At 60.3% G+C, this 22,121-nt stretch overlaps 2 protein-coding genes across 2 annotated transcripts in view; both read left to right on the top strand.

Moving 5' to 3' along the window:
- The window catches only part of SHANK3 (SH3 and multiple ankyrin repeat domains 3), a 52,124-nt gene extending 43,217 nt beyond the window's left edge, over positions 1 to 8,907 (top strand). The window contains exon 22 of the mRNA XM_045555300.1: positions 6,478 to 8,907. Within this exon, the coding sequence (XP_045411256.1) occupies positions 6,478 to 7,069 (592 nt within the window). The 3' untranslated portion in view covers positions 7,070 to 8,907. The remainder of the gene's footprint in view (positions 1 to 6,477) is intronic.
- A 6,705-nt stretch (positions 8,908 to 15,612) lies between these two features.
- Positions 15,613 to 21,852, top strand: ACR (acrosin). The gene is made up of 5 exons (XM_045554876.1): positions 15,613 to 15,689; positions 16,629 to 16,832; positions 17,061 to 17,344; positions 20,466 to 20,611; positions 21,178 to 21,852. The coding sequence occupies exons 1-5, from the start codon at positions 15,613 to 15,615 to the stop codon at positions 21,688 to 21,690; spliced, it is 1,224 nt and encodes a 407-aa protein (XP_045410832.1). The 3' UTR covers positions 21,691 to 21,852.
- Positions 21,853 to 22,121: the final 269 nt, after the last annotated feature.

Raw genomic sequence — 22,121 nt, 5'->3', positions numbered from 1 at the left:
GCTTTACTGGGTGTTGAGCCCCTGTGGTCGGGCTCAGGTGAGCCCAGACCTTGCCGTGGGCTCTGCTCGCTCCTCCGGGGCAGCTACAGCGGTTGCAGGGCAAGAGCCAGGTGATGCCTGAGCAGAACCTTCCGGCACTCCCCTCCGTGAGTTCATCTTCCCACTGTGGTCTTTAGCGTTTTGCCTTGGTCACAGGAAGGCTCTTACCCTGTGGCTCTGGGTTTTACCAGGTCCCTGTGTGTGTTTTTCTTTCCCAGACGTGGGACAGGGAAGGGCAAGACCAGCAACACAGGCCCACAGGGAGGCGATCCCCTGTCACGCAGTAGTTCCTGCCAAATTCTGGCCTGCGATTGGCTTCTCGTGGGTCCTCTGCTTTGCCCTGGCCCACCGCTGGTGGCATCAGGGGCATGGGGCTGTCCTTGCTGGGCTTGATCCCCGCGTTCTCCTGGGAGCAAGGGGGAGCGGGCAGCCCACCTAGCAAACAGGTGCCGAGAGAGGGGAGGTGGCTCCCCAGAGGGAAGCTGAGTGCTGTGACCAGAGGAACCAGATGCTGGGTGGCCCGACACAGATGTCCCTGTGACAGGGACCTCCCCAACGTCAGCAGCTCGCTGCTTGGCCTGGCATCAGCTTGAGACCAGCAGAGGGTGCCGGATGTCGGCCCTCAGCAGGTCACGTTTCGGCCCCGTAGTCTTGGACAGGCCTCTGTGAATTTCTTTCTGTCCCTCGCCTGTGAAGCGGGTGTTAGAGTGACGGACTTCGTGGGCTATCACAAGGGCAGCCCGGGCATGACCGTGACGCACCACGCAGGCCCCAGGCTGGGGCACAGCGGCCCCCGCTGCACAGGAGCTGGCGCTATCTGTGTGGCAGGGACACCCAGGCACTCAGAAGGGTACCTGCCTACGTCCTGGAGTCGTTGGCGGGAAGATGGGCACGCTAGACACGGCACTAGACACGGTCCCGTCATGCCAGTTTATCTTCACAGCCATCTGTTAGATGGACCATAATATGATCTCCATTTTCCAGACAATAAAACGGAGGCTCCAGAGAGATTCATTCCAGGCAGTAAACAGTATTATCTGTCTGAGCCCAAGCCCTGCACTCTGTCTGCCGTAATCTGGAGATTAAACCAGAATCATCTGCCATAATCCGTCATTAAACCCCCTCTGACGATACACACGGGCCTGTGCTTAGCAGGCGTGTGCCCTGCACGGGACATATGCACGCACCTTTATCTGCCAGCCACGTATGTCAGAAACAGCACCCAATGTCCTGGCACGCCGGCAGCATCACACCACCCTTTGGCCCTGTGTCCCCTCCTGTCGCTGCCCACTCTTCCTTCTGCCTTCATTTGGGGTGGGCCCCGCTGTCCACCGGCCTCTTCACTTCTGGCTGCAGCCGGGAGGCTCGTGGCCACGGCTGAGTCCAGCCCCGTCTCAGGTCTGGCCCTCGGTGAGCCGACCGTGGCTGTGGGGCCCCTCGGCTGCTTGTCAGCTCTTGTCCTGCAGCCGGCGGTGGCTGGCACTCACTGCTCACTTAGGCGTGGGACTGCCAGTGAAGCCTCTTTTAGGGAAACGTCCAAAGTGGGGGAGGTTCTGACGTCCAGGTATGGCTGCTTCCTTCCCAGGTTGCTGGGGCCTCTGCCATGGCCAACCTCAGGGTCACACCCGAGCCGTGTCCCCAGTCCCTGTGTGTTTCCTCAGTGTCATCTCCCAGGTCGGTCCCTCTCCTTGCTCAGCAGACGCCGCAGGGAAGGGAGTCCCCTCTCTGCCCACCTTCCCCACAGATGGCTCAGTCCCTCTTCAGCACAGGTTGCCCTGCGGCCTGGGATCTTTCTGTGCCCCTTCAGCTGCCCTGTGCGTCGCGGAACCAAAGCTTGGCAACCTGTAGAAAGACGGTCAGCGCCTTGGCACTGGGAGCATCTTTGATTTTGGGGTGGAAGCTGGAGCATGCAGCACCCTCACGCTGCCTTTGGGCGGTCTGGGACCTTCTGCTTTCTGAGGCCTTGACCTCAGATTGTCCCCCGCACTCTGTGCTCCCAGCTTTGAGTCCAGCCCCGCCAGACACCCACTGGTCTGCCCAGAACCCCTCCTCTGTCTCGGGCCCCACAGCTGACTCTGAAGCTGCATTTGGGTGTTGACGCAGACCAGACTCTGAGCTCCACAACTGGCCCTGGGTCCCCCACTTGTCTCCTGGCTCCCCACCGTCTGTGAGGCTCACGCCTGCCTCTGAACTCCAGTCGTCGTCCAGGCCCTGTGCTTGGATTGGAACCTCGCAGGTGACCTGAGGCCACAGCAGAGCTCAGCTCTGCCGTGGCTCCGCGTTACTCCTGCCTCGCTCTCAGGGCGGTTTTGCAGAAAACGTTCATGGTGAAATAGCTTTGGAAACACAAAGAGATTCTTTGCTGCAGTACTTCTAGTGCCTTTGATAAGTTTGTGTCGAGTTTGGCACCGTGTGTGGTGGTCTTCAGACCTGTTAGGGTTACTAAGTAGATCTCACAGGAGACCTGTGCCCCCCAAGAAGGTCAAGAAACCCTGCCCTGGTGGCCTGCTGCAGGCCCGGCCTGCTGCCGTGGTTGTGGAGAACCGGGACCAAGCCCCCGTGCTGGGCTGACCGTGCCTGCCACAGGCCAGCAAGGCCCGTTCTTCCGAAACCCAGACTGAGAGAATTCTGTGCTCGACAGGCAGGGACACTGGGGCTGGGCCACGCTCTGTCTCTGCAGGCGACACGCAGGGGGGCACGTGCAGGTGTTCCCAGGAGCTCTGAACTCTCGGGGAAGGGAGGGGATGCAGAGGAGGGGGTGTAGGACACGGCATGTCAGGGCTGCAGCTGTGACCGGGTGTGGGTGAGGAGGGAGATACCATCACCAGGGAGGACGCAGCGGAAGCCTCCGAGCCCGTGTCTGCGTTTGTGTTTGAAGATTATTTCCTTAACGAGGCCCCCATTTTGCAAAGGGCCACAGGCCTAGACCTGCCTCGCATGAGTGTGGTGGCAGAAGGTTTGAGGCAGGGGCCAGGGCCGGTGCTGGCGTTTTCCTGCCTGCCGGCACCAGTGGGCAGATAGGGGTAGGAAAGCCCGGCAGGGACATGTCAGACTACTTCTCTGTGATGAGACTGTTTTCAGTGCATCGTGTGTTCCTGGCTTTGTGCTGGGCACCAGGGGTCAAGGAGAACAGCTAAGAAATGAGGCGAAAGGCCCTGAGACCATGAAACGTCTGGGTTCCGAGGTGGCTGGGGGCGAAGAGGTGGGCCTGGGTGGATGTGAGGAGTCGGTGACTTGTCGGACGCAGGGTAAAAGGCCGGAAGAGCTGACGGTGGCTCCTCACGGGGGAAGGACAGGGTGCCATTCATTCACTGAGGCAGGATGGGGGATGTGTTTGGAGACCCCGGTAGAGAGGCCTTGAACTCAGGAGAGCGCGGCCGGATCCCACATGTGGCACTGCTGGGCACATGAGCCACACTGAAGGGTGGGGTGGATGACGTGGCCCAGGAGAGAAGAGCAGACTAAGAGGGGCCTGGAAAATCCATCTAGGAAGGAAGAGGCTGCGAGAAGGATGCCCCAAAAGGAAACAGATGAACAAGTCGGCAATGGGGGTGCTGCCTTGGCAACTGCAGGGGCAGGGGATGGGGTGGCAAGGCCACATGTCACTGGCTGACAGTCACAGGAGACAGACAGTCAAGACTCAGATGTTGGGGAGGAGACCTCGGGGGCCGTGGACCTCACAGAGCGATCTGGACTCAGCTCTGGATGGGGGGGTGGCTGCTGCAGGTATTCAGGGGTGGTGGCGCCCCGGTGAGGTGCGTGTTAGAGGGTAGCTGGCCCAGAAGCCCACTGAGAGGCTGGCAGGTGCTGTGATGTGGCTGTGTGGTGGCCGGAGCCTGAGCAGGGAGGTGGTTGGACAGGTGAGAGCAGTGATGCATGGAAACGTGGAAGTCAGACGCAGACACTGCTGGTTTCCTGCCCCGGGGATGCTGTGGACAGTACCCTGTTCCCCAAGAGAAAGAGCAGGAAGGGCAGACATCTAGGCCATGGGTGCCCTCTGGCCACTGCCTCGTGTGCCCTGGGGACTCTGGAGGGCACAGCCTCCAAGCACCTGCGGCGTGCTTTGGGAGGCAGCAGCAGTGTGACTGCACGCCCCTGCCGCCAGCCCAGTGGAACCCGGCCCCCGGGTCTCTTGCTCTCTGGTCCCTGGCTCCGTGGGTGCCTCTGGAGCCAGTTTGCCCTCGGCCCAGGCTTCCAGCTCAACCCCTGCCAGACGGCGGGCTCTAGTGCCACCCGGACGTAATTCTGCTCCGCACAGCTCGGACCTCCTGGAGCCCAGATCCTGCTCTGGGCTCTGGCCAGGCCTCCCGCTGCTCTGCCCAGCAGCCAGCCCGGGCCTCTGCCTTTACTGCTCTGGTCCTGCCAACGCATCAGCGTGCAGCTGTCACAGCCGAGACTCCAGGTACACCGGACATCACCACTGCATTGAAATCTCAACCTCGGGGCAGGGCCAGGACGGGTGTCTGTCATGTGATGCAGGTCCCCAGCCCAGGGTCACGGTGTGAGGGCCAGGCACATGTTTCTGGTCCCGCTCCTCCCTGGGTGTCCAGGGTCCCACAGGCGTGACTTCCTCAGAGCCTCCACTTGCACACCCCTCCAGCAATCACCGTGCCCTGGAAACTCCCCCCAGGGCCCCCCACGCCCCCACCACCACCCAGAACCTCCCCTCAGGCACCTTCCCCCCACTTGGCCCCGGACTGCAGGTGGCTCCATGGAGGCCAGGTTTGGGGGGAGCAGGGAGTTTCCTTTGGAGGTGGTGCTTGTTCCCTGCGCCCACCCCCAGTGTTCTTGGAAACCCTCTTTCTATGGGGGGCACAGTGTGGCCTTGGGGGGCACAGGAAGTTCTGCTCTGGGGCTGAGCAGTTGGGGGGAGGCAGCAGGGACAGAGGCTGAGGAGAGGACAGAAGTGAGGCCCAGTGGGGGAGACAGAGCTCAGATCTCTGGTGGGGCTGACCTTGCACAGGTGGGGACAGAAGCCAAAACCTGCTTGAAGGGGAGGAGCCACGCCGGGCGAGCCCTGTGCCGCAGTGGGGTGGGCGCTGGCGATGCTGTGTGGTCAGGACAGCACAGGCGTGGGGGGGGGGCACCAGCCTGGGCAGGGCAGGGCAGGGGGTGGGTGGGCAGCTGGAGAGGGGCTGGTCAGACAACAGAGAGGATGGGGGACCGCCAAGCGCCAGGCACCTACTGAGCACTTCCCAGTCTCCTCTGTGGTCTGCACGTACCAGCAACTCAGGAGCCCCCTCAGATCCGCCTGGGTCCACCTGCACTTTCAGACCCTCTGCCAGGTGCTTCTAGGCCCGCCCTCTCCACTCGGTGCCCAGCCAGGGGGTCCCCGCACCTGTGTGCCCACCGTGTGGCTGCGACTGGGCCACATGGGCCTGGCCTGCTAACACTCTCTCTCACTGCTCTCTCCTGCCCATCTGCATGTGGCTGCTCTGTCTAGCTGCGCGGTGGCCCCGAGCACCAGCTGTGTAAGTGAGCACGCCCATCCCATGCCTCTTACCGCCCACACGCTGTGCCTGCTGCCTGGCTCCCGCTCCGCGTGGCTGTGTGGGGCCGTCGAGGCCTCCCCTGGCCCTGGCAGGGGACAGGGATCGGACGGGGGACGTGGGGTGGGTCTTCTCTGGAGCAGTCACCCCAGACAGGCCTCCCGCCACGGCCAGGCTGAGGAGGGGCTGGAGGTCCGGAGTCCTGTCAGGTGAGGCTGGGAAGCCAGGCGCTGTCTGTCCCCGTGCGTGTGTGTGTGTGTGTGTGTGCGCGTGCCGCTGCCCCTGCCACTGCTGCTGCATGTCTGCAACACGCATGGCTGCCGCTGCTACTGTCGTGTGCCGTCCTGTGCAGGTGGCTTCCTCGCACCTGCCCTGCGTGTGCCGCTGCTCCACGTGGGTGTTTGAGCGCTGCCTGAGGTCTGTCTCCAGTGTCACGGGTCTGCCCAGCCCTGTGCTGCTGCCAGCCTTCCCCGCGACTCAGCCGGCCCTGAAGCTACTAGCCCAGGCTTCTCGGGGTCTCCGGCGAGAGCAGAGCTGTGGGGGCTGGCAGTGGAGCCTCAGTGTCCAGGGCATCTGTGGACGGTGCCTTGCTCAGAGCCGATGTCCAGTGCTGGCAGGGAGGGGCAGCCACCCCTGTGCCCTGAGAGGCTGTCTTTCCTCTGGGGCTGCTCTTGGAGCGTCCGTCGGTGGAGTGGAGGAGGCCACTGGTCTAACTCCTCCTACTCCAGCTGGTCTAGTGTCTCCCAGCGCAGGGTGCTGGCTGTGGCCCTGGGTGCCAAGCGAAAGGGCCAAGGTGCCCATAGGGTCCTTCTTCCTCTGACCCAGAGGCTGCTCCCACCAGGCCCCCGGCCCCGGCCCCCTTCCTCCTGGCCCCTTGCCCTGCCCCCCCTGCCCGCCCCCACTTCGTTTTGCGCCCCTCACCTGGCGCTGACCCCCTCTCCCTCCGCAGGCTCTTCAGCAGCCTCAGTGAGCTGAGCACCATCTCAGCGCAGCGCAGCCCCGGGGGCCCGGGCGGCGGGGCCTCCTACCCGGTGAGGCCTAGCGGCCGCTACCCCATAGCGCGACGCGCCCCGAGCCCGGTGAAGCCCGCGTCGCTGGAGCGGGTGGAGGGGCTGGGGGCGGGCGCGGGGGGCGCGGGGCGGCCCTTCGGCCTCACGCCCCCCACCATCCTCAAGTCGTCCAGCCTCTCCATCCCGCACGAGCCCAAGGAGGTGCGCTTCGTGGTGCGCAGCGTGAGCGCGCGCAGCCGCTCCCCCTCGCCGTCACCGCTGCCCTCGCCCGCGTCCGGCCCCGGCCCCGGCGCCCCCGGCCCGCGCCGGCCCTTCCAGCAGAAGCCGCTGCAGCTCTGGAGCAAGTTCGACGTTGGCGACTGGCTGGAGAGCATCCACCTAGGCGAGCACCGCGACCGCTTCGAGGACCACGAGATAGAAGGCGCGCACCTACCCGCGCTCACCAAGGACGACTTCGTGGAGCTGGGCGTCACGCGCGTGGGCCACCGCATGAACATCGAGCGCGCGCTCAGGCAGCTGGAAGGCAGCTGACGCCCCACCCCCACGCCCGCCCCGGCCGCGCCCTGCCGGCAGGGCCCCCCCCCACCCCGGGCCGCGGGCTCGGCCCGCCCCCACGACGGCGCCCGGGCCAGGAATGTTGCATGAATCGTCCTGTTTGCTGTTGCTCGGAGACTTGCCCTGTACATTGCTTAGTGCCCTCCCCGGCTGCCCAGCCCCACCCAGCACACAGTCAGGAAGGGCGTGGACCAGGGAGGCTGGGGCGGGGGGGCGGGGGTGCTCCAGCCTGGCCGCCCCCCTCGCAGCTCCCGGTGGCCATTCTCCTAGAGGGGGAACCTAGCCCAGCATGCGAGGTCAGGACACGCCTTGGTGACTCGGGGGGAGGGGGGAGACACTGGGGTTCTCGATGGGGGCCAAGCAGCCCCCGTTTTGCATATTTTAATCCACTCTATATTTGGAACGAGAAAAGGAACAAATATCTCTGTCCGTTACAGTTTCCGCTCCCCCCTTCGCCCCTCCCACCGGTCCTACTGCAGCTGCCCAGTCTTCCATCTCTGGCCCCTCACTGCCACTGCCACCGCACACGGGGCAGGGGACGCTCCAGCTGGTCTGGGGTTGGCCAGGGTCCTCGCGGCCCGCCCCGGGGCCCGGCTCGGCCCCTCGCGTCGCTGAGCGTAGCGCCCCGCCGACCTTTCAGGTGCTGCTCGTGGGCGGAGGGGCGGCGGGTCCTGCGGGGCGCCGGCGGGATCGGGCGCCCGGGAGCCCCTCGCCCGCCCGGGGCTGGGGCCGGGCCCCGACGCTCCGCTGCAGCCATCTTCCTCGCGGGGTCTCTCGCCTGGGCGGGGTCCGCTCTGGTCCCCGTGCTCTTGGGCCACCACAGCAGAGAAGCCTCCCCGCCCGGGACCCCCGAGCCGCCTGTTCCTGCGCTGTGTGCGGGCGACTCTGGGTGCGACTGAGCACGCGGGACCCGCGCGTGCCTGACGGTGGGGCGGCCGCGGGCCGCTCCGGCCTGGTGCGGGGCAGCCGAGGCTCGCGGTGCGAGCGCGGGCGCGTGCCTGCGGCGGCACCGGCTCCTCTTCCAAAGAAAGTCAGAGGCCGCCCCGCACCCGGGTCCTGCTGTCCGCCCGCCCCCCAGAGCCTCGCCCAGCCCGAGCGAGCGGGGTCCCAGGTGAATCCCTGCTGCTCTGGGAGGGAAGCAGCGCCCACCCTGGGCTTCTGAGGGGCCGCAGGGAGACCCCTAGAGTCAGGCCACCGCGGGCCCTGGGGAGAGTCGAAGACCCCGAGGGTGCCCAGCCCCCCTTACTGTGACTCCTCACACTCAGCAATGACCTGTGGGGTGGGGGGCCCTGGGACGTTTTTAAACCTAGGGTTTGGAGTCTGGACTAAGCTCCATCCACGTCACTCACAAGTTTCTGTTTATATTTCTAGCTTTTTTTAATAAAAAAAAAAAAAGACAGAAAACAGAAGTTTTCACAGCCCAGGGGCCTGGCACGCCGGTCTGTGCCCACCGCCCTGCCCTGGCCCACCGGCCCCGCTCCCTGGGCGCAGACACACCCCCCGACCCCCCCACCGACAGTCCAGGTCACACGGCAGCAGTCACTGTAACAGACTGCCACATACACACTCGGTCTCACACTCACCTGTGGGTTTTTGGTTCCGTTCAATTTGGGTTTTTAACTTTACAGGGTCAGTTCCGCTTCACCCCTCCTTTTGTACGGAGTTCCATCGGGGGGTGTCACCCCTGCTCCAGTCCTGAGGCCTCCTGACCCTGACGTTGTGATACACCCCACAGAGATCTATGTTTCTTATATTATTATTATTGATAATAATTATTATAATATTATTATGTAATAAATTTATAAGAAATGAAACTATGTCGTGGTTGCCTGCCTCTGTCCCTGAGACTGGTTATACAAGTAACTGTTAGGGTGGGGGCCCACTGGATGCTCACGGGGGGGGGGGGGTTGGAGAAAGAATTCTTGCCCAGAGTTTAGAATAGAAAGAAGTACAAAACTTATTTTCCCAAGAAAGAAAGAGAGACAGAGGGGAGGGGAATGGCCACCACACACAGGAGAGGTGGAGGGCAGTGCCGGGTCGCTGAGGAAAGTTGCTTGGAGTTTTAAAGGGTAAAAATGGGCTGGGCATGGTGGCTCACGCCTGTAATCCCAGCACTCTGGGAGGCCGAGGCGGGAGGATCGCTCGGGGTCAGGAGTTCGAGATCAGCCTGAGCAAGAGCGAGACCCTGTCTCTACTAAAATAGAAAGAAATCATCTGGACAGCTAAAATTACATATATAGAAAAAAATTATCCGGGCGTGGTGGTGCATGCCTGTAGTCCCAGCTACTAGGGAGGCTGAGGCAGGAGGATCGCTGAGCCCAGGAGTTAGAGGTTGCTGTGAGCTAGGCTGACGCCATGGCACTCACTCTAGTCCAGGCAACAGAGTGAGACTCTGTCTCAAAATAAATAAATAAATAAAGGGTAAAAATGGCTTTTTTCCCTCTGCGTCAGCAGATTGATGACGAAGCGGCCGCGGAGCAGTTGCTGGTGCCTTTGTTACTCTTTTCTCTGTGCCGCTGAGTTTCTCTGAGCCCTCGGAGTCCGGCGCTGGTGAGAGCGGAGGTGGGGAACTCGCACACCTGCTGCCGCTTAGGGCTCTTCCGGGCTGAGAAAGAACTCGCAGAGACAACGAGTTAGGCCACAGGTCTTTTAATTAAAACAAACAAAGAGGGTAGTTGTGAGTTTTTCTTCAAAGGGGCAGTCATGTGCTGTGAATTTATTTCTCTTACTTTCTGTTTGACAGTGATACTCTGTTACAGTATTAGTGGGACCACCTTTCACCGACCACGAGTGCTGGCAGCTTGTAAGTCCCCGAGTCTGACCTGCGCCTCTGCCCAGGCTCCTGGCATCTCCGAGTCGGCCAGAGCTCGGCCCAGGCTTGCCGCTCTGCTTGCCTTTCTCTGTGGCTCCTCCCAAGCCGGGAGCAAGGTTGTGTTAAGGGTTAAAACCTCCTGCCAGTGTCCAGTTGTCTCTAAATTCTGCTGCTCCTGTCTTGGAACCCTGTCGTGTCCTCCCCACTGTCCACGCCAAAGGCTACTGACCTTGTCCAGGCCTCACTTCTTGCCTGCTGATTCGGTAGTTTTCTGTTTCCATTCCCACCCTCTGCTGCCTAACCCCAGACTGTCTCTGCAAATGAAGCAGGTGGAGGGACCCCGTGCACTGGTCCAGCCCAGCCAGTGCCGTGTCCCCGCTGTGGCCGTGCCTGTGCCTCCTCTCCCGGTCCCCATCTACACGTGCTGTCCGCCAGCCTTGCCACATGCCTGCAGCCCCTGAGCCCACCACAGCTCTTCATGGCTCCATCTCTGCTCACACCCACCTCCTTCAGCCGGGATGGCCCACCCTTCAGCTGCACACAGCCTACCTGCCCTTGGAGGCTGAGCTCTAGGTCCTTTCTTCCCGGAAGCTTCCCCTGACCTGCCCTCCCCAGAGTCTGAGTTAGAAGTTAGGTCCACAACCGCACAGCCCCGGCACCACCTCTAATTAGAGCAAGCTGGCACTTCTCGCCTTGGGTTATCTGCCCATCTGGGCCGCGCTCCTCCAGGATGAGACTTATCTTTCGCAGCTGCCCTGAGCCAGGCTCCACAGACAGACGTTGTCCTTCAGCAGCGCACGGGCAGTTCTGTAGGCAGCCAGAGGCCACTGGCCGGTAATGTGGCAAGGGAGGCATGTCCCGTGTGGCACCTGGTAGAGGTGGCCAGCCCACGGCGGGGGCAGAGCCACCTCAGTGCTCGGGAGGAGGTGGTAAGCGCCATCTCCAGGGTGAACAGAGAGGTGGGTGGTAGACACATTCTCGCTGAGCAGGCCAGGGAGGCCAAGAGGAAGCCATGCGAGAACCGGGCGTGGGGACCCAGGGCTGGGACAGGGCCAGGGGCCGCGCAGAAGGGGAGGAGTTTCAGGAAGGGAGCAGCGGGGGAGCCTGTCACACTGGGTGGAGGCAGCCTGTGAATGTGACAAAATGACAAAGGTACATCTTGACTCTGAGGTTACCTCTGAGCCGGAGTGGAGCCAGGGGTGCGGCCGAGGGAGGAACCAACCAGAAAAGCCAGAGGGGCTCAGGGGCGGTAAGGATGGTGGGCGCCTGGCGGGCGGCAGCGGAGGCGGGTGCCCGGGAGGTGGTCTAAGGGAGGAAGGGAGGGTCTGGGCGGCCCAGAGGTAGCAAAGACCCCTCGAGGCTGGGGATGGCGACCCCTAGCAGAGGGCCCTATAGAGGCTTGCAGTCTGTCTAAAAACCCTCTCAACTTAAAATTTTCAACACTTTCTAATTTTTCATCTCATTTTCAGGTTAGAAACTGCGGCCATTATAAAAGGAAGGGCCGCACAGGGAACTAAGGAGTGGGGCCCTGGGAGGGTCCAAGAGTGGGGACAGAGGTGGGACCCTGACCGCCCTGGGCCTGAGCACCGTGGCATCAGAAGGGAGGGTCTCCTCCAAGCTTCACACGGAACCCGGGCCTCTCGAGTGGAGCTCGGAGCCTGGGGGGCTGCAGCTCCTCGCGGAGAGCAGGAGGGGTCGGCCTCCTTCCGAGCACGGGCAGTGGGATCCCGCCTTCCTTCCACGGGATGGCGTTGCCACTCTGGCTCCCAAGAGATCTTGGGGGAGAAGACGAATGTCCCTCCAGGTCAAAGCCTCCAGAGACATGTCGGGACCTTCCAGGCCTAGACCAGAGGGGCCAGAAGAGGGGGAAGCGGCCAGGGAAAGGGCTGAGGAGCCGGAGCTCCGGATGCCTGTGGGGGGAGACTTTCTCACTCAGGCCAGGGACTCCACCACCCCCTGGTCTCCTCATGCCCGTGGAACACTCCAGCATCGCCCTCTCGGGGGCCCTGGGCCACCAACACTTCCCTGGGGACTGCAGCCCTGATTCTCCTGCACACCAGCCCCCCAGGGTCCCGTGGACAACTCTGGGGTGGGGCCGGACGCCAGGGCTGGAGGGACACAGTTCCCGCTCTGCCCGGGGCCGTCCTGGAGACAAGGGGTGGGGGGGGGGTGACAGGCCTTGGGGATCAGGGTGACGAGTGGGAGTTGGATTGCTCAGGTCAAGGGGAGGGGCTCAGAATTGGGCAGGGGTGTCGGTGAGCAGGAGCTGAGAGAGGGGCCGAGGCAGCTGGAGAGGAAGTCTGAGGGGCACGGGGACCCCCAGCCAGCTCCCTGTGCTGGGTGCTCTGCTTCAGCCTGGGCCGAGCCCCCCGCGGGACCCTCTAGCCCAGAACCTGACCGGCCCAAACCTCCAGCCCTCCCTCTCCCGCTCCTGGAGCTGCGTGAAGAAGACAAAAAGTCCCACGTAGTTGACACAGTCTTTGCTTCCATTAGGTTTAGTGACAAAATTAAACTGGCTGGGCCACATGCCTTTTCCTCAACCACCGCTGCAGCCCAGGTGGGTGCTCTGACCACAGCACCTTCTAGAACCACAAGTGGGCAAGCTCTGCAGAACCAGACAACAATCGTCTTCTAGAATCCAGACATTGGCTCTTCAGACTTTGTCGCTGATTCTGAATATTTTTAAAGAACTCGGTAACATCTTTCATTTAAAAGTTTATATCTGACATTTTCCACCATATTTTTTAAGTGGTTGCACAGGTAGTGATTTCTAGAAAATTGTACATACTAACATTTAAAACAAAATGTTACATCAGTTTTTAAAATAATTCTCATGAATCCAAATGCCACCGCAATTTTGTGCCCATCAAAATCCTTTTAAAACACTGGAATAATATTGTCTTTAACAGTCAAAACTTTCAGCACTTCTTGAATGCACTTTAATATCACTTCTTGAATTCTTGTTGCCATTTCTTGAACTATACTTTCAAAGTATTGTTGGTTATTTATCAGGCACAAGCTGACACTCAAAATAAGTGAGGCTTTCTAACACTCAGAAACCTGTGAGAGGCCAGGCTCCGTGGCTCACGCCTGTAATCCTAGCACTCTGGGAGGCCGAGGCGGGAGGATCGCTTGAGGTCAGGAGTTCGAGACCAGCCTGAGCAAGAGTGAGACCCTGTCTCTACTAAAAAAAAATAGAAAGAAATTATCTGGACAACTAAAAATACACAGAAAAAATTAGCCGGGCATGGTGGCGCATGTCTGTAGTCCCAGCTACTCGGGAGGCTGAGGCAGGAGGATCGCTTGAGCCCAGGAGTTTGAGGCTGCTGTGAGCTAGGCTGACGCCACAGCACTCTAGCTAGGGCAAAAAAGAGCGAGACTCTGTCTCCAAAAAAAAAAAAAAAAAAAGAAACCTGTGTTAATTCTCAGGCTGGTAAAATAAGGCTTCCTGACCTTCAGATAAAGGAGGTGAGACCACCTGATATAAAGGTTGAAAAAGACAGAACTCGCGTAGTTAATAAAGGAGAAGGATCCCGACAGACTGAAGAAGTGCATCCTTGTGACAGGTGTGGGAGGTAAGAGCTCCTGATACCCAAAGTACCTGAGACCCCTCTAACTGACTCGGGGAGACAAATCCTTACACTCAGGTGGAGGAGAGGAGACCTCCTGACATGCAGGTAGCAGAGATAAAAGTTTCCTGGCACTCAGATAGTTGATATTACTGAGATCCGTTTATGTTCATTAAGGGAAAATAAAGCCTCTTGCTTCACAGGAAGCGAAATAATACATCTCAATACTCAGGGAAGGGAGTTAAATCACCCTGCCGCTGAGGAGAAATAAGGTCTTGTCACTCCCCCGTAAACAAAGATGAGGTGTCCTGGCCCAGCAATAAGAGAGACCTTCTGACCTGCAGGGAGCGTAGATTTTGGGGACACTCATGGAGAGAATGTGACGGTTCTTGATAATCAGGTACATGAGCTGAGACCCTGGCCACTCCTCCCGAGAAAGTGAGACGTCTGACAATAAGGCGAGAGATGGGAATGCCCGACACACAGGTAGGGGAAATGAGACTTTGCAGCAGTCAAGCAGGAGAAAGAGGATAGTCTTACGCTCCCATAGGGGGATGAGACCTCGTGGTCACTTAAAGAAAAGAGATGGCACCTCTAGGCATATAGGTATGGAGAGATGAGGCCTGCCAGGTAGAGACAAGATCCCCAGACGCCCAGATGGAGGAGGCCAAGTTCCCTGCTACTCAGGTGCGGGAGATAAGACCTCAAGACAACCAAGAAGGGGAGAGGAAAAACCTCCGCACACCCGGGGAGATGAGATGAGAACTTTGGACACGCTGCTCTTGCAGAGAAGAGAGAAGCTCGTGCCATTCAGGCGGGGGGTGAGCCCCCACTCGCGGAGAGGACAGGAGACTCTCTGGCAGCCGGGGGTGGGGTGGGGGGAAGCGAGAGCCCCTAACACTCCAGTGTGGCCACTGAGACTTCAGAATACTCACATAGGTGAGATGCAGCCTGTTGACATTCAGGTAGCGGCTATAAGACATCTTGATCCTCAGGTAGAGAAGATGCAACAAGGTGACGCTTGGAAGAAAAGAGAAGTCCTCACATTCAGGGAGAGATGATGGCTCCCTCATCCTCAGGTGAAATACAGGAGACCCACTGCTAATCCCGTTGCGGGGGATGTCACCTCCTGGAAGTTCTATGAGATGAGAAAGTATGACATTCAGCTAGATACTCAGGTAGAGAAATCAAGAGCATCTGATAACCTGAAAACTCGACTCTCAGGGAGAAGTGGTAAGATGTCCTGATACTCAAGTAGAAGAGATGGATCTTGTGATACTCGTACAGGTGAGATGCGACCTCTTGAGCCTCAGGTGGCCTGGCTGAGAACTTACACTCAGTGGAGGAGGCAAGACGGCCCTCATGCAGGTGAAGACGTGACCTCCTGACATTCTCGTGCGGCAGGTGACATGTTTTGAAATTCAGGCACACGCAGTGAGCATTTGCTACCCTCTGGAAGGTGAGATGCTCTCCTGATAATCAGATGGAGAAGATGAGACTTCAGGACATTCAGGGAGCCATGATGAAAACTCTTGACATTCACGCACAGGAAAAAAACCTTGCTGCACGCAGGTCACAGAAGGGAGACCCGGAGACACTCGGGCAGGAAACAGAGGCCCGTGCAATATTCAGGCATGGACAGAAAGGCTCTCTGAGGAGCGTGCTGAGAGCAGGCACTTGGAAGACAGAAAGACAGTTTGCCCCACCGAGAGCTAAGGATCTGTCAATCTGCTGCACCTGACTCCCTTCAGCCACTGCTGTGTTGTGCCACCTCGTCACGGAAGGGCGGAGCTGCTCCTTAATCCGCCAGTCTGCAGCGGTTGCGGCTTGCATGAGGCGCAGACCCCAAAGCTGCACAAGGCCAGAAAGGTGGGTTCTGGGGGACCTCGGGAGAGTAGCTGGGAATGAAGACCCTGGGCTGGGGACGGGGCAGGGGGCTGCACAGAAGACCCCCGCCATCCTGGAGGTGTGGGGGCCTGGCAGGCAGGCCGGGAGTCACCGCGGCAGGAACCGGTTAACCCAGGGGCTCCTGCCTGGCCCGACTGCGGGGGCTGGGTGGGAAGTCACCTGCTGATTGGCCAGGAGCCCACGGAGCTCTGTGAGGTCACCCGGCTTGCAGGCCAGGCCGGGGCAGCAGGATGGGAGCGATGCTGCCAACTGCCGTTCTGCTGGTCTTGGCAGTGTCCGTGGGCGCCAGAGATAACAGCACGTGTGGGTAGGCGCCAGGGGCCCTTGGTGAGGGAAGGCGTGTCTTCCGAATGGCAGGTCCCACCCAGACTCCCTGTGTCCAGGGCTCCGCAGAAGGAGGCCGAGCTTGGGCCTTCGAAGCCCCTGGGTCTCACAGCTCTGTGACCCACACCCCAGCTCGGACCCTCCCCGTCCCAGAATCTGGGCCCGAGTTGTTCCAGTTTCTTCCCAAGACAGACCCCTCAGCTCCCAGGGCTGCCGCAGCAGCTCAGTCTGAGCCCCCTGCTCCTGCAAGGGCTGACCCCACTGCCTCTCAGGCACCAGGTACCGATTTTCAGGAGCCCCTGTCCTCCCCCAGACAGCTGAGAGACCCCAACCTGCGGTTGACCCCAGTGGCCCCAAGATACCATCTTGTCATGCCTCTCGCACCTCCATCTGCCTGCAGACTCTGTCACCCCTGGGGTCCCCCACAGCATCAGCTCTCTCAGTGTGGGCCCCGCCCCCAGACACAGCTCCTAGAGCTGCCACCGCTGGGCCTGCACTGCTCCCAGTGTGCCCCCCATGCCTGTGGCCCTCTTCTCTCCTGTCACTGTCCAACCCACCCGGCAGCCCCAAGACCCTCTTGGTCACAGGGCTCTTCTGAGTCTCCCATCCAAGACTGGCTCTGCAGACCCCAGGCTGGCACACGGTGCCCCCAGATCCCTGACCCAGCGCTAGCCAGTGTCCTGCTCCACCCAGGGCCCCGCCACCCCTCGGGGCCCGTACAGGCCTGCTCGTTCCCGCTTGTAACGACACCTGAAAGACCCCAGGAATCATAATGCCCCAGACCACTTCCCAGAGCCTGCGCTTCCCAAATAGCCCTGGCTGCCTCCCCTCTCCCAGCCCCGCGTCCCTGCCTGTCCCACTGTGGAGTCACAAGGACAGGCTGTGCCCATGCTGGGTTTGAACCGTGCCGGTCTCTCCCCAGGGGTCCCTGTGGGCTGCGGTTCGGGCCGAGCTCGCAAGGCGGCATGCGGGTTGTCGGAGGGCAGACGGTGCCGCGCGGGGGCTGGCCCTGGATGGTCAGCCTGCAGATCTTCACGTACCACAGCCAGAGGTACCACGCATGTGGGGGCAGCCTGCTGAACGCACACTGGGTGCTCACGGCCGCTCACTGCTTCGACAGCAAAAAGTACGTGTGGGGACGCAGAGGCCGTCTTCAGAACGGCCCTGCTCAGAAAGGGACATTCTCGGGGGCACTGGGCGCAGAGTCTACCCGGGCTCCAGGCCTAGCGCAGCCGGGCTCTGGGGGGCTGACGCAGACGCTTGCTGGTGCGAGGCCCCGGGGGTCACTGTCGCCAGGGGTCCTGTGCAGCCGGCCCATCGGTGACAGTGACCTGGCCTTCCTTTGTGCCCACAGTAAGGTGTACGACTGGAGACTGGTTTTTGGAGCAAAGGAAATTGCGTACGGGAACAATAAGCCAGTGAAGGCGCCTGTGCAGGAGAGATATGTCGAGAAAATCGTCATTCATGAGAAATACAACCCTCTGACGGAGGGAAACGACATCGCTCTCTTGAAGATCACCCCTCCCGTTTCCTGCGGGCGCTTCATCGGGCTGGGCTGCCTGCCCTCGTTCAAGGCAGGGCCCCCCAAAGGCCCCCAGGTCTGCTGGGTGGCCGGCTGGGGATACATAAAGGAGAATGGTGAGTACGGAGGGGCTCCCCGGGGGACACTGGGGGTCCCTTTCTTGGTGGTCTTTGTTACTGCCCAGCTGAGCAACTCTGGGTTCTCCTCGTGGCCTGCTGGCTGCTGTGCCTGTCACATCTGGGCAAGGAGTGAGCAGGGCTGAGCCCCCGGCCCCGGGTCACACGGCTGGGGCTCGCTGGCTACCTAAGGGACGGCTGGGTGCAGGCACTGGTAGAACACGGCACTGCTCAGAACGGGGTCCGGCTGGGCCTGTGCTGGGCACCCGGAGCCCCAGCTGCTGGATTCTGGAAACTGGGTGCACTGCCTGAAGCAGCACCTCCAGGTGTGGTTGTGAGGCCACAGGGAGTGCCTTCCCCTCTCTGGGGCTCGGTTTCCTCATCGGTAAATGCAAGGGCTAGACCAGCTGGTCTCCAAGCTGAACGTTCCCTGACGTGTGAGACTCCAGGGCCCAGCCCTCCTGCCCTCCTGCCCCCAGGACTGCCTTTGTCACCGTTGGCAGCAGCCTCCCAGGGGGACACTGCTGCCACCCTTGTCCAGTCACAGCGCCCAGATCCATCCCGTCCGTCTGTGCTGCTTGAAGTTTTCTCTGCAGCCTGGGAGGGGAACCGGGGGTGGCTGTGGCTTTCTGTAGGTCACGGGTGTTCCAGTGTTTCGGGATCCTTGGAGCTGTCCGGTGGATCCCTTTCCATCCAAGATGGTGTGGCTGCCTCTCTAGACCTCTGCCTTGACCGAGCCGTCTGCCTCTCCCCCGACTCCCAGATCTCTCGGCCGCCCAGCACTAGCCAGCCCACTGCACTCCGGATGAGCAGGGAAATCTCCACACCAGACCCAGTTCCCAGAGTGCGACCCGGAACAACTGCTGTGGTTGTTCAGGGCTGTGGCTTTGGGTCCCAGACGCCCCCCCCACATACGCTACGCCTAGAGGCCCCGTTCAGCCCAGAAGCAGCAAGTTGCCCCCTTAGGGGGCAGCAGGCTCTGCCAGCAGGGCAAAGACCAGGCAGGACCCTGTTTCGGTGCGTGACCGATGCTTTCGGCTTTCTGTGAATGGCTGCACGAGTCCTTATCCAGTCACAGCAGGGTTGTGAAGATGTGACTGGAATCAACTTAGCTCTCAATCTCTCCTTTTCCTTGACAGTGGAAAATTTAGGCTTCTCAATTCAAGGCAATTTAGTCATTCGGGGTTTAAAACTCAGCCTTTTTATTTTGGCAACAAAAAAATCAATAACTTCAGGAATCTTCCCTTAACTCTTATTTCCTTCTCCCGGAGGTTGATCTAAGTTTCTGTCAGGTTTGTCACTTTTCCTGTCCTTCAGAGAAAGGAGTCTCATCTCAGCTGTCCTTGTTTTTGTCGGCCTTTGCTGGCACGTGACCATCCCTTCCTGGCCTGGGGTGCGAACCTCTACCCCAGCCGCCAATGCCCGCGGTGCTGCCGTGGCATCTGCAGGGAGGACGTGCATCCTTCGGCCCACCCGTCTGGCCGTGCCCACAGCTCTGGGGGTCCCGGGAGCCCCTGGAAGGCTGATCTCACGGTCCCTACCGTCACCCCCACCTTTGCTATCCTGTTGCTCCCAGCTACGCCTTGGAATTCCCCTACACTTAATGGGGTCTCTCTCTCTCTCTCTTTTTGGCAAACGCATCCCCCACCCCTAAGCCCATGTTTCAAAGAAACCCCAGGCTCCAACGTCCTGTGATTCCTTCAGATCTTCCTTGTTCTACCTCTTCCTTGAACTCATCTGCTTTGGGGCAGGAAGAACTAGCCTAGCACATTGCTTCTTTCCCATGGAATTTTGAGTTCCTGCAGGCTTTTTAGCATTTGATAGTTAAAGCCGAGGTGTTGGGATTGAGAAAAGGCTTTTCTGTTTCAGGACACCTGGCTTTTCACAGTGGAACCCATGGCTTTCAAGACTATGGGCTCTGCCATAGGTCTGAAAAGTCATCTTAGTGGCTAACAAGCCAGGATTGTTGCCATTGTTGTCCCAGTGTCACCCCACCCCAAGAGCAGTGCGTGTACAAAACTCACTGCTGCTTGGATGGTAAGAAACGGTGGGGGACGAGGGGGTTGAAAAGCAGAAGTGGAGCCCAGCAAACACACAGCTCCACTTACCGAAGGCCCAGCCGTCTCGCCGTCTCGGCCACATGGCCGTGTCCGGGTCTGCCCTGCACCAGGCTGCCCCCACGCCTGCTTCCTGTGACGTCTGGGCTCACCCACTAGGCTGGGGGTGCTGCTTTGGAAGAGGCCAGAGCAGCTGCTGCTGTCGGGGACCCCTCTGTCTGTGGGACCCTTGATGAAGAGGGGCAGCCGCAGTGGTTCTCCGCTCTGCCTGAGCCAGACGCAACGCTGGCTGAGCAAGCTGCGGCAGGCCAGGCCTTTCCTAGCCCGAAGGTCGTGACGGAGTGTCTGGGGCTGTTGAGGGAGTTTTCAGCCGCCACGGCCCGGCCGGGGCTGCCTGTGTGCAGGCCCTGGGTCTCCTCAGCACAGCTCTGAGGCCCGGCGGGGCGTGCCAGCCCGGGTCCCGCAGACCCGGCCCACAGCTGAGCGGAGGGGTCCCCATGCGAGATGAGGAGCAGGGAGCGAGGGATGTGTGGCTGGACTGTGGGGAGTGGAGTGGAGTCTCGGACTTGAGTCGAGAGAGCAGCAATTCTGGACCCCGATCCCAGCCCTGCCACATCCCCACTGTGACCTGGGTGGGTGGCCCTCTACCCTCCGGATCCAAGATGGGGGCCGTAGCACCATGTGACGCACAGTGAGTGCTTAGCACGTGCTAGGTGCTGCTGACGCTCCGAGGAACCTCCATCGTCCCTCAGCTGCCACTGGAATGTGCCCCCATGCCCCCCCACCCACCTGTCCACCTGTCCACACACCTCCACCTTCCTCCCCACCCACCTGTCCACCCGTCCACACGCCTCCACCTTCCTCCCCACACACCTCTGTCTCCACCTCCATTCCCACCTCTCCCCTGCTCTCTTGCCCTGAGGCCATCTCAGGCGAGGGCAGGGGCTTTGAGGGGAACCTGAGGTTGACCTGGGGCAGGACAGAGGACGGGGCTCAGGAGGGGTGGGGGCTGGGCTCTCCTCCGCATCCTCGTGGCCACTGACGGCCCCCTGTCCTGGCTGCAGCCCCCAGGCCGTCCCCTGTACTGCAGGAAGCGCGCGTGGATCTCATCGACCTCGACCTGTGTAACTCGACCCAGTGGTACAACGGGCGCATCCAGCCAACCAACGTGTGCGCGGGGTATCCCGAAGGCAGGATCGACACCTGCCAGGTACCTTCCTTCTGGTCCCTCTGGGGCCTGAAAACACCTCCTTTCGGATCCCCGGCCTCCACCGTGCCCACGCCCCTGCCCAGGGCCCGGCTCCAGTGACTCCTGCCCTGGTCCCTCAGCACCTGCAGTCACAAAGCAGGTGGTAGATGACACCCACTAGCTGTCCCTACAAGGAACCAAGCACCACATCCAGCACTTTGTCTCAACCGTAACACACAGGACACGTCACCCGAAACCCACCCCTGAAGAGAATGTTTACCTCTCTTCCCCAGAACACAAAGCATCCAAAGCCTCTTACACACACGTGCTCACGTATGCAGGGAAAGCCACACGCATGGACACATGGGCTCGTTCATCTCCTCCCTGCGAGGAACCCATGACAATCCACACCCTTCTCACATCCCAGCCGAAGCCGCTGGCACCACCCCAAACTCTACCACAACCACTGTGTTTACAGCAGCCGGAAGCCACGTGGCTGCCAGCGTGTCCTCCCAGAGCCACCTGATCCTTCTGGGCAGGGGAAGCGTGGCTGGGGCAGGCAGTGACCTCTGTGTCCTTCTGGGCAGGGGGACAGCGGCGGGCCTCTCATGTGCAAAGACAGCGAGGAAAGTGCCTATGTGATCGTGGGAATCACAAGCTGGGGGGTCGGCTGTGCCCGTGCAAAGCGCCCTGGAATCTACACGGCTACCTGGCCCTACCTGAAATGGATCGCGTCCAAGATTGGCTCTAAGGCCCTGCACGTGATTCAGCCGGCCCTCCAGCCCCACCCCAGCTCTCGGCCGCCTGCGGTCCCGTCCCACCCCTCCTACCCGACCTCTGCTCACCCCCCTTGGTATTTCCAGCAACCTCATCGGCCACCTGCATACCGACCCCCCGCAGCCCCTCCCCGACCCCCAGTCCAGCATCCGCCCCTGTCCCCACCCCAACCCTCACCTCCCAGTAAACCTCCCCAAGCACTTTCTTTTGCCCAGCGCCTCGAGCAGCTCATAGAGGCCTTGAAGAGGAAGAGGCATTTTGACACAAAGAGCTATTATGACACAGAGACCACAGAACTCCCAGAACTGACCACGGCCTCCTGATCTGACCGCGGTCTCAACCGACCAGGGAACCCCTTACTCCTGAGAAAAATGAAAGATGAAATAAATAAATGAACATATATAGATATACATATACATATATATGTAAATGTATACACATGTATATACATGAAGAGATGCTTTCTGGACTGGTTCCTATTTGCCCTCCCCAGCCCAACTCAAACCCTCCCCCGGCAAGTCTATCTTCCCGCCTTCATGCTCCAATAAGGTGGAATTGTTTGTACATTAGTGTCAATTGTGTTTTTAAAACTGTTTTTAATGCTGGAATAAGGTGACCTGGGGCCACAGGCCAGGTGTGGTCTTTATTTCACACCTGGTGAAACTGCAGGTGTTAAGAAATACAGGAGCCGCCTCTGCACACGCAAAGCCGAGGGTGGGCCCCGCCGGCAGCGGCTGCGAGTCGCGCTGCCTGG

Source organism: Lemur catta, chromosome 6 (genome assembly GCF_020740605.2).
Source record: "Lemur catta isolate mLemCat1 chromosome 6, mLemCat1.pri, whole genome shotgun sequence".
Lineage (NCBI taxonomy): Eukaryota > Metazoa > Chordata > Mammalia > Primates > Lemuridae > Lemur > Lemur catta.
Note: the sequence above shows the minus strand (reverse complement) of the source record. Positions and strands in the feature narration are given on the sequence as shown.

Bases quoted from the DNA above. Each gene is read 5' to 3' on its own strand.
- ACR (XM_045554876.1), top strand. From the start codon at position 15,613: ATGGGAGCGATGCTGCCAACTGCCGTTCTGCTGGTCTTGGCAGTGTCC. The intron at 15,690-16,628 runs GTAGGCGCCAGG...GTCTCTCCCCAG, and splicing joins AGAGATAACAGCACGTGTGG to GGGTCCCTGTGGGCTGCGGT. The intron at 16,833-17,060 runs GTACGTGTGGGG...TTGTGCCCACAG, and splicing joins CACTGCTTCGACAGCAAAAA to TAAGGTGTACGACTGGAGAC.